Here is an 11,726-nt window from a genome sequence, read left to right on the forward strand (position 1 = left end):
GCTCAGTCCACACTTTAACTACAATTTATATACCATTCGACTATTAGGCATTAAAAGGGCAGAATATTCCCTAAAAACGCGCTAAAATTAGGGAGAGAATCTTGGTGTTAATTGATTCTACATTAAATTCAATTTTTAAAAAGGGAAAGGAGATTTCTCATCTGCGTATTTTTCTCCAGAACTACAATTCAAATTCTCTCGAAAAAAAAAGAACGAACAATTCAAATTTTCGAGTTTCAACAACTCAAAGTTGAAAAAATCTGTTCTTCCATATATTTTCCACCATTGATAGCCATTAAAAAGCTTGAAAGCTTTGAATTCAAATTTGGGTTTTCAAAAATCATTATTTGTTTGGATTGAGTGTTGTTGTAAATAATTCGGAATATGTTTAGGAGTTTATATCTCAATTTTGAGGGGTTTTGGTGAAGATTAGACTTGGTTTTGAATGAATTTCAGATTGAAACTCGAAGAAGAAGAAGACATATTTTCAGAAATTGTAGATAAATTGTAGATAAATTATAGATCAATTGTAGATTGGGAAGACTAAAACTTCTACAAATATTCTACAATTATGTCGAAAATGCTAATTATGCTACAATTGAAATGGGAATTGGGATATTAAAATTCAATGTATCCAGTTTGTAGATATCTACAAATTTTCTACAAAAAATCTACAAAGAAACTACAAATCAGTTTACGTATGTATAAATCAGTATTGTTTTGAAGGGTATCTACAAAATTACTACATTTATAGTACAATTACACTACAATCTATGTTGAAAAACAATGTTGACTACAAAATTTTCTCTTTATCTACAAAATTTCTACAAATAAACTACAAATCAATTTTTCCAGAATTGGTGAAGAACAAAACAACAGAAGATGCAGAAAATGGGCCACCGGAGTTGCTCTTTATTCATGGTGGCCATACAAGTAAAATTTCTGACTTCTCATGGAATCCATGTGAAGACTGAGTCGTCGCTAGTGTTGATGAAGACAATATACTACAAATCTGGCAGATGGCGGAAAACATCTACCGCGATGAAGATGATATACTCAATGGGTCTCATCTCTGTTGTTGAGAAGAAGAAGGAATGGAGAAGAGAAAGAAATGGGAGGGGGGAAACGAATATGGTCAGATCTTAGGAATTAAGGGGAGAGAGAAACGTGAGATATATGGATACCTTTAATTAAGGAGTAAAAACTGCCTATTAATTAGACCCTTAATTAAGTATGGTATAGGATTGATAATTTGGTATACGGATTTGTAATTAAATCAAACCTTAAACATTGAGGGTAATAAAGTTTCATATATGGTATAGATAGGTAAAAATCCCAATTAAAAAAGAAAATAAAAAGTTTACGATTTGGGCCCTTTTCTACAATTCTACGTCATATGGGCCATCCCAATAATCATTAACGAAAATTTCGCCGCGTCCAGCATCTTTGGACTGTTTCGGCCCTGATATTTCCATTTTGTCATCGACCTCAACTTTCTCGTTTGCAACACAAAATTCGACTATAAATAGGCACCGAAAATATACCATTAGTCAAATTCATAATAATTTTGATCATTTACAGAAATAAAACAATAATCACAACTATTAGAGTATGAAGTTTGTACTAGAGCTAATTATCGTAGATGAAATTTTTTACTTGTAATATAACTACTCATCTAAATGAGACATATTGGTGTTAGGAATAGACATCTAAATGAAAATGTCGATATTGTGCTCGAGTTTAAAGCAAAATAAAGCCGAGTAGAAAATGGGTTTCTCTCTAAAAGTGATTGCTTATTAAAAGAAGTAGTTGGCAGAACGTTCTAGAGGAAGACCTTGACTCGAACCGCGGAAAGAAAATTCAATGGCCTCTATTAAATTACAACTTTGATACTCCTTTGCTTCTTTTTTGGTTCCATCGATCTGGAAAAAATATACTCCAGTACCAATCTAAACAGAGAAGCGAAACTGCCCAGCACGAACAAATATAAAACCCAAACACAAAATCATTCATAAATTTTCAATTACGAATACGATGGACCGTCAACTTTTTCTTCTTCTTTTATTTTCTCTCTGTTTCCTTTCCATTTTTCCCCATCTATCTCGTTCGACTTCTCTCCGATTCTCCGGTTGGCATAATGATAAAAAAACGTACGATTTCTGTCGCTCTTTCTGTGTTTGTTCATAGATTCTTTTTCCTATTAATGTACGTTACTTTTATCATGCATTTGCATTTTATTGTTCAGAAAATCGTCGGTGCTGAAATTGCTGACTGACCGTTCGTCCCCTACAATTGATCCGACCCGGGTTACCCAAATCTCCTGGCGCCCAAGGTTTCTTCTCTTTTTGTTTATTTTATATATTGAATTTATATTCGGGTGACACTGATAGTTATATGAATTATGCAGGGCTTTTGTATATAGGAACTTTTTGACAGATGAGGAATGTGATCATTTCATCACCCTGGTTAGCTTTTTTCTCTTCTTTCTTTAGTACAATTAGAATGCATCGTTGTGCTCTTTCTGGAAAAAATATGTTAAATGAAACAACTTTACATTTACAAGTGTATCAGTCAATCAGCTACGCCCCAATCCCAGATAAATGGCTGTTGCAATTTTAAGGCAAATTAGGATTATCTATCTCTCATTTATTAGTTATTGCTTATGGTTGAGTGAGATAAGTTTGAACCTGTTCAAACACATGTCATGTGTCTATTGGTTTGGTGTACGCACCTAGTGTGGATAAGTATTTTGCCCTTAGTCACGGATGGATGAACAATTGTGACGAACAAATCTCTAACCAGAATACAGAGGCTCCTAACGAACATTTGACACAATGCATGCATAACAATAACAATGAAGTCATAATCCTTTTTTGATGAGTAAGCGCAATAACTAATGTGTTGAACGGTGAATTATTAGTTCTAGCTAGTTGATGCCATCTAATTACTTGGTGCTGGTTGATCTCTCTTTTGCTTAGTAGTTAACGCTAAAAACTCAAAGCTTGCCTTTGCCTTGACATGGTTTATGTTTTTTTTTGAATGAGTAGGCTAAAGATAAGCTGGAGAAGTCCATGGTGGCTGACAATGAATCAGGAAAAAGCGTTGAGAGTGAAGTTCGAACAAGCTCGGGCATGTTTCTTAGAAAGGCCCAGGTTCACAACAACCTTCATTGTCTGTAATTTCAGATGTTTGATGGGTTTCCTTCCTGTCTTGTCAAGCATCTTCATCAAAAATCAATCTAGATGTGCTCTGTCATCTTCCTTGTGCCAGTTCAATATTATCTTGTGCTGCCATTTTAGTTACTTGCATTCCTAATTTTACTATCAGAATTCGTCATTTTGAAACAGTGGCATCAGATCTTATTTCATATTTATGAAAACATTTTTATGTGAAAGAGGTGGATAGAGCACACAAAGAAGTATCTTCAATTGGTGGTGGATGGACCTCGCTGATTATGCAATAAACTTGATCACTGGATAACAAGATTTAAATTATCTGGATCTTTAACGTTGGACCCTTTTATAATGTTCTTTTAATGAGGAATTAATGTTATAGCTACTCTTACCATCCCTTTCTAATATTTCCCTTGAAGGATATACACTTGTGGTAGTTGGAACTTTGACCATTTGACCCAATAAATATTTTGATTATGGTAGGGTATGATCAACTTTCTCTCAGCAATATCATGTTTTCCATTTTGCTTTCGTTGGACAGGAAGATAGTACAAAATGGTAGTTCAATGTTTGTTATTGAATGATACTGGGCTAATTTACCAATACATGATTGATTTCCATGTTCTAAGAAATATATGTGCTGACATGATTAGAACTTAGAATACGTTTTGGTATGTAATTTCAAAGTTTCTATCTAGTTCATATGCATTCTATGTGAAAAGGGGTAGAATTATTAATCATGTACCATATTGGGTGAACCAAGCATATTGTGAAATGATCTGTAGTTGAGTATGGAAAAACCTCTCTTGAGCATTATGCTTTTAGCATTCAATGCTTCTAGAAACCTTTTTAGAGATGGCCTGTCATTTTAGATTCCCTTCAGGTAGAGTCGATGACTTCCTTCTGAATGTATTTTCTTGCTCTGATGATATCCTGCTAAGTTCTTCAGCCTTGCTTCTAATTTGGAAATTAAATTCCTGAACTGTACTATGTTGCATCCTCCTCTTTATAAACTTTCCCCTGGTGGACTTATATTAGTCTAGGTTAATACTGAAGAAGACCACTGACATTTGCTTTTTAATTTATAAGGATCAAGTAGTTGCTAATGTGGAGGCTAGGATAGCTGCCTGGACGTTCCTTCCTGAAGGTACTGCAGTTCTATGATGTTGAGTGGCTTCATCTCCCTGTCTCTTGTGTGTGTGTGTGTGTGTGCGCGCGCATAAGCGAAATCTTACGTTATTAAGTTGGAATACAGAGAACGGGGAATCTATTCAGATATTGCATTACGAACATGGCCAAAAGTATGAGCCACATTTTGATTATTTTCATGACAAAGTCAATCAAGAGCTAGGCGGTCATCGGGTGGCTACTGTTCTTATGTATTTATCTGATGTTGAGAAGGGTGGGGAAACAGTTTTTCCTAATTCAGAGGTAATCAGTAATTGCATGATTCATCTTTTTCAAACAGTTTTTCCTAATTCAGAGGTAATCAGTAATTGCATGATTCATCTTTTTCTGTTCTGCTGGCGATTATGATGCAATATTTTCTTCTTTTTTTCCCTTGTTAACGGGAAACCTACAGGCAAAAAAAACTCAGCCAAAGGGTGATGACTGGTCTGATTGTGCTAAAAAAGGATATGCAGGTACGTTTGGCACCATGAATAGGTTGAGTGTGACATCTGTAGATTTATGAGTCCCTTCAGCATATTAATGTATTATCTGTTGTTTTCAAAGTACATTTTTTTGGATTCGTGATAAAAGGATAATAGGTAAGAAAACAATGTCCTCTTGCAAATTCTTGTAATGGAGCATTTGCTTGTCCCTATGATGCAAAATACATGTTCCTTTCTGTTTAATGGAAATGTCTTGCAGTACAGTGTCTTCATGTTGGTTCAGCATTCTGTATCTTCTTTTCTTATTCTCTTGATTCTCGTTGTTGCATTGAAAAGCAATGTAAGTTGCTGTGGACTGCCATCTTGGATGCGCTTCCTCATTGGCTAGAGGGAGAGAGCAATCTCAGAAGTAGTTATGCATTTCACCTTTGCTTTCTATAACCTCCTGTAAACCCCCGCCCCCCTCTCCCCCCCCCCCCCAAAATGAACAAATGGTCTAAAGGGTTTCTGTAGAAGATGAAAGCATCAGTGCCAAACTCCTCATCCTGCTTCCAACTCAAAAGAAGTGAAAGAAAGTTTGTTATTAACTTGTCATATTCTGACATGGTCATTTCTTATTTGCAGTGAAACCTAGGAAGGGTGATGCATTATTGTTTTTCAGTCTACATCCCGATGCAACAACTGATCCTCTAAGCTTGCATGGAAGCTGCCCTGTTATTGAAGGTGAGAAGTGGTCTGCTACAAAGTGGATTCATGTGAGGTCCTTTGAGACACCATCAAGTGTTTGTAAGGATCAGAATCCGAACTGCCCCCAGTGGGCTACTGCTGGTGAATGTGAAAAGAATCCTCTATACATGGTGGGTTCTGAAGATTCTGTAGGTCATTGTAGGAAGAGCTGCAAGGTTTGCTCCTGATAGCAATATGCACACAAAAATTTCTATTACATATAAGTAATACAGCAATCCTATCCTTAATCTTTGTATATCTAGGTTTGTACATTTAGTACCTTTTAGACAGATCAAAGTAAAAAGGATTTTTTTTTTTAACCCTTGACGGATTGATTAAGTGAGAATTTTTCGTGATAGTATTGATACTGGTCAAGGTTTTGACATTACCCTCAATCTTGCCCTCCTTGTTTCTTATCCCCATGGTTGCATTTTTTCCCTTTTCTTTTTTTTGAGGGATGAGGATCAATTACTCTTTTGCCGTACAAAATATCTTAATTTTATCTTATGTTATATACTTTTTTGGGAAGGATTGATCCAATGGATTTCCAGACCTCGACGTCTTAAAAGCTTTGCGGCAAACACATATTTAATAGCTTACTACACTAAGAAGAAAAATAGGAATTTAATGGGGAGGGGTTGGTTGGTCTTTAATCTGTCAATGAAAGTAATTATTTAGCATTACTGAACCTAATTATAAAATCAAAGAAGAAATGATTGTTATGTGATTTGTGATATCTTTCTAGTTGCATGATAAAATTTGCTTCTAAAAGGTGTAAACCTTTAGGCCAAGGGAAATCAAGTGCACAAAAAGAATTACTCAAGAAGTGAGTCAAATAGTCTGCGTCCAGCAATAATTATTTCTCAATTCCCAGCAAACTGGGATCGCCTCTATGAATTTTCGCTATGCTTATTGCTTCATTCAAGCTTATCTAAATTTCTTTTTGCAAGAGATGAGAGAAATTCGATGTCAATAGTGGTCATGAATCATAACTTGTTTGTCGGAGTTGTAACTTTAACGGTATTTTGATAAGCTTATAAACTGGTCAAATTTATCGTAACTTTGACAATATTTTGATAAGCTTATAAACTGGTCAAACTTGTATATAAACACATTTTAGTTTATTTGATTATTTGGTAAATAACAAAAGTATCAATAAAATACTTATAAGTTAAGATCAACCAGAAATCATAAGTTGGTTACTTCTGGCTTATACTTGTTCACTAATATAAGTACTTTGATTTAACCAAATTTTTATTATTCCAAATACGTTTTGGGAAATCTACACAATGTTGCTGCCCTCTAAAATAATAATTGATAAATATTTTTTTTATATTAATATATAATATACATATTTTATACGTAATCAACACTTTCTGCAGTTCTTGAAATGATGTTTCCAAAACAAAACCATCAGCTCACTCTTCACTTTATTTTTATAGTTCACCCTTTTTTCTAATAAAGATATTCTTAACTTATATTTTTTAATAAATAGATTTAAAGGCATTGATGCCATTTTTAACTAGAGTAAAGCTTAACACATTTTACCGAGTTTATTACAAAATTTAGCACTTGTGTAAAACTCGCAGCACTCAAAACTTAGATCTTATGGACTAGTCAGTAAATTCAAAGGCGCTCTTTATTTTGGAAAAAAGTTACAATTTGACTAGCAGTTCTGATTCATGATTAAATAAAAGAAGAAAAAAGGAAGAAATAAAAAGACTTTTATTCCTCGAGATTTCGTCACATAATTCCCAGTCTCCACTCTATCCAATCAGAGTTCTCAAGAAAATGATAAATGCTCAAAGTCGCTTCACCAATTCTGCGGCGAGCTAAGTGAGAGTCGGGGCTTAAGAAATGGCGGTTTCATCATCACATACTCTTCTTTCATTTCTTTCACCTCTCGGCTCTCGTTCATTCCCCGAGACCAGTTTACTTAGCTCCAATCCTTCTCTCGTCGGTTATGCTTTCACAGCCACCAATCGTCGCCGCCCATTCATTATCACCTTCTCTTACAGTAAGTTATTTCCGCTTCCTCTATCTTCGTTGCAAATTGAAAGTTTTTTTTTTTTATAATTTAAAAGTACTACTTAATTTAATATTCCTTTACTTGGGTATTTTGCAGAATCCAAAAAAGAACTCTCAGTTGATAAGAAAAGACAGTTACTTGAACAATACGGTCTTAATCCGGATGAGTTCTTATCTGAACCTTCTCCAAAGGTATGTTATTTAAACCTCTCTGGAAAAAAAAATTGTTTCTTTTAAATAAATTAGGAAATGTGCCTGAATACCCTGTAATTTTTATATTTCATATGGCTAACCTTAATCAGATGGAAGTTGAGTTTTAGCTAATTAGTTGATATTAATAGTAGTGTTTTCATTGGAATTATAGACAAAAAAGAGAAGGGAACAATCCAAGACGGGAGGCGGAAAACAGGTACTTCTAGAAGAACCTAGGGCGCCGCGTGAGACACATAAATTGCTTCAGGTTTGTTTTGCAACTACATTTTAGCTACATCTTTGGCTGCATTTGTTGACAATTCAATCATATCTAAGATTCTACCACGTACTGGTTGTAATTCATTTTCCCTAGTGTCTTTGCTCTGAGAAGGAGTTTTATTTTTCAGGTTGTTGGAGGGACAGCTCGAAGGAAGAAATTGCTCTCACCAAAGAGTATGGATGTGCGTCCCATGATGGAAGTTGTAAAAGCTGCTGCATTTGGCATTTTGCAAGTGAGATTCTTGTTAGCCCTTTACTGCAGTTCGTCTTTGAAGTAATGCAAGATATACCTTTTTAATGTTGTTAAATATAAATTGTTTTCCACTGTATAGGCAGCCGGTGGTTGCCCTGCGTCTTTAAGGCCTGGCCGTTGGTTAGACCTCTATAGTGGGACAGGATCAGTTGGTATAGAAGCCGTCAGTCGAGGATGTTCTGAGGTTAGCATTAAAACAGTAACAATCCTTTTCAGGATCATATGCTCTATTTTATTTACTTATTACTAGTGAAACTTTTATTGTCTCCATATTTACTTAAAGTTAGCAGTTGATTTGTGGAGCTTTATATTTTATTTAGTCTTTATATGTCATTTTGCGCTCATAGCATTTGTGTATATTTCTGTTTGCAAATTTCTAGGTACATTTTGTTGAGATGGACCCTTGGGTTGTCTCAGATGTTCTGCGGCCAAATTTAGAATGGACTGGTTTCCTTGATGTCTCAGTCATACATACTGTCCGTGTTGAGAGCTTCTTGGAGCGGGCAGAAAATTTTCTTGGTAAGAGTTTCTCTTCCCGTCCATCTGTGCCCTACAAAGCGAACTAAGTTAGGGAATTACTAGTATCATGAATGAGTGATTCTGATTTAACTCTCAATTGGATCTCTCTCTCTCTCTCTCTCTCTCTCTCTCTCTCTCTCTCTCTCTCTCTCAAGAGGTTCATTGAATCTTTTATCTGATGTTTCCTTGTACATTTGTTGTACAAAGTAGAAGGTTATTACTCGCTATGAAAATGCAAAAAGAATATTCGTTTACTCACCTTGAAAATGTATAAGATACAAATTTGTTTGCTTTTCTTTTTTATTTGATCTTTGCTATCAAAAAAGGAAACACCTTGAACATTTTTACTGAAGTTAATTCTTAAAAGGTGTAGGCTATACTGATAACATTATATCACTTGTGGTATCTCTTTTCCTCGCACTAATGCATTTTTCAAGATCATTGCGTATGTCAACGGGTGGGCAGGTTGGAGGTGAGCCTTTGTTTCGTACTAACAGTAGGCTACCTCTAACTGTTACCATCAAGTGGGTTCCTTATCCCCTTGATGAGATAGATTTAGAAGGCATGGAAATACTAATTCCCAGATGTAGGACTGCATTGTAAATTTTGGATCTTGTTAGTCAAACAATCAGTAAAGGTAGTTGTGATCTGCATACTGCAACAATCATTTTGCAATAACATTGTAGAAGGAGGTCTTTGAATGAAACTTAACCAGATACCTAATATTTATTACCTGCAGTTGGTAATTTCATGGCGGAGAAGAGTAATAATAGAGGTTTGGGATGTTGGGGGATGGGGGTGGGTATTACAGATGTGGTTGGAGCTTACCTTACCACATGCTTGGCCCCAGGCCAGTTTAACCCACTTTCTGAAGGTTCGCTTGATATTGTAGTTGATTGTGGCAATTCAATCCTTTATATCCTTTCTTCACCAATTCTGTACTTCTGCAAAATTTGCAAGCAGTACAGTTTCTCTTCTCTTTTTCTTCACTTGCATGATCTTCTTTGTTATTTTGTCTGGCAGTGGTCAATAACTGAACAGTTAGTTACAATATTGAGGGAAAATGTGTTCCATAAACAAAGCTCTAACTATGCAAGTTTTATGCTGCTCTTTCACTGAAATATAACAGTCAAAGATTTGTGTTTTTTTTTTTTTTTTAAATTAATTTTCCAGGTGAAGGTGGGAGCTTTGATTATATTAGTGTTACGCCACCATATGCTGCCGTTGATTACAGTATATTAATGAATCAAATTTCAAAATCTTCAGCAGTGGGAGAGAATACATTTATAGTAAGTGTTGCAGTGATTGTGCTTTATTATATCAAATGTGTTCCTTTTCTGTCCAGAAGTTTTTCTGTTGTTGGTTGTCAGCTTATTTTTGTGTATTCAGTTGGTGGAGTACCCCTTGAGAACTGACATGCTGGATTCATGCGGGTGTCTTGTTAAGGTATTGAGCAGTTCCCCTCCCTTTTTTTTTGAGATAAAGAGCAGTTCCAATTTGTCAGTATTAGGACAGCACTATCCCCTGCCCTGCTCGAGTGGATGTACTAAGACATTTCGTTATTGGATGTTATTATTAGAAATATAGCTGATTGCTTAATGTGTAGGCTGTGATTTCCATTCTGTCATTAGTAAATGTGCTTGGATGGTGTTTTCATCTTAACAGAAACTTAAACGTTTTACAGAGCTAGCTGGATGTATTGTTCAATTATACACAAAGGAACTAATTCTCTTTCCACAGCGCACTAGAGTGAGACTAGCCAGTTAGGAGTTAGTCTTAGGATGCTACTAATCAGCTACTGATGATGGGCTTTATCTGTTGGTTATTAGTATACTTTACATCTTTCTCGTATTTCCTATATTTCTTATATTGCTGTTATTTTGTTATTTTATGTTATGTTATGGATTTTATGTTATTTTATTATGAGTCTATTGATAGTACTAATATAGCGTCTCTTGTTGCTTTCTTGAGTCGAGGGTCTCCTGGAAACAGCCTCTCTGCCCTCGGGGTAGAGGTAAGGTCTGCGTACATATTACCCTCCCCAGACCCCACTTGTGGGATTATACTGGGTTGTTGTTGTTGTTGAACTAATTCTCTTTCTCTTGTTACTTAATAATGCAGATATCTGATCGGCGGTTTGGTCGAACACATTTGGCAATATATGGACCAAAGTGGGCGCAGAAGAAGAAATATGTTGAGAAAACAAAGAGATGGCAGGAAAAGCTGGATTTGTTAAGGGATGTGGAGATTTCGGCATCTTAAGTTTAACTACTGAGAATTGCATAACACATCTTATAGTCAACAGAGGGTGTAAAATGCTGTCAGACATTTGATTGCCCCATTTCTCTCCATCTATTCACATGGTAATCTTGCTTTGGTGCTCCTTTGTCGTGATACATCATTAATGGTCCTCTTGCCACAGTTGTCTTCTGATCAATCAGATGGATCTTTAAACTGCAGGTCAATTGCTTCTTGGGGCATTTTGCATCCCTGGCTGCCCCCATTGGGATGACATACTTACTCACTCATAATGAGCAGCCGTATGTAAGAATGCATTACGAGTTTTCTGCAGGGTTTTGCTAGTAAATGTAAATATATATTATTACCTATTTTACACACAATGGATCTTTTAAGTTATATCGATGTGGCATTCCCTGTTTATCCTTGCTTTGTTTACGTTATGATAATGGAAAATGCCAAAGAACTTTATTCTCAATTTTCAAACCCTGAATCTGATCTCCCATGTATTTCGTCCAGCATTCTCTTTTCAACATCACATTCAACTTGTTTATGGAAAATTTCGTGTATTTTTTGAATTTTTGAATAAGGTAGTATTAAAAAAAAGCTGGAAAAGGAGCATGACTGATGGTGATATCATTTCTTTTGTAAAGATAGGTCAAGAAAAGATGGAACTGTTATTTGAACATTCGCGATGGACCACGT

At 35.5% G+C, this 11,726-nt stretch overlaps 2 protein-coding genes across 3 annotated transcripts; both read left to right on the forward strand.

Moving 5' to 3' along the window:
* Positions 1-1,894: 1,894 nt before the first annotated feature.
* Positions 1,895-5,900, forward strand: LOC107769382 (putative prolyl 4-hydroxylase 6). 2 transcript variants are annotated; one of them, XM_075249635.1, is made up of 8 exons: positions 1,895-2,150; positions 2,246-2,332; positions 2,408-2,465; positions 3,048-3,152; positions 4,263-4,320; positions 4,429-4,658; positions 4,756-4,816; positions 5,411-5,900. In XM_075249635.1, the coding sequence occupies exons 1-8, from the start codon at positions 2,035-2,037 to the stop codon at positions 5,698-5,700; spliced, it is 1,005 nt and encodes a 334-aa protein (XP_075105736.1). In that variant the 5' UTR covers positions 1,895-2,034; the 3' UTR covers positions 5,701-5,900. The 2 variants fall into 2 exon arrangements, with proteins under 2 accessions (XP_075105736.1, XP_075105737.1); XM_075249636.1 differs by having other exon boundaries at positions 4,429-4,604.
* A 1,355-nt stretch (positions 5,901-7,255) lies between these two features.
* On the forward strand, positions 7,256-11,499 carry LOC107759129 (uncharacterized). Its single transcript, XM_075249637.1, has 10 exons — positions 7,256-7,529; positions 7,638-7,732; positions 7,905-8,000; positions 8,140-8,244; positions 8,344-8,448; positions 8,645-8,783; positions 9,957-10,072; positions 10,173-10,229; positions 10,905-11,146; positions 11,244-11,499. The coding sequence occupies exons 1-9, from the start codon at positions 7,370-7,372 to the stop codon at positions 11,043-11,045; spliced, it is 1,014 nt and encodes a 337-aa protein (XP_075105738.1). The 5' UTR covers positions 7,256-7,369; the 3' UTR covers positions 11,046-11,146; positions 11,244-11,499.
* Positions 11,500-11,726: the final 227 nt, after the last annotated feature.

Source organism: Nicotiana tabacum, chromosome 3 (assembly GCF_000715075.1).
Source record: "Nicotiana tabacum cultivar K326 chromosome 3, ASM71507v2, whole genome shotgun sequence".
NCBI lineage: Eukaryota > Viridiplantae > Streptophyta > Magnoliopsida > Solanales > Solanaceae > Nicotiana > Nicotiana tabacum.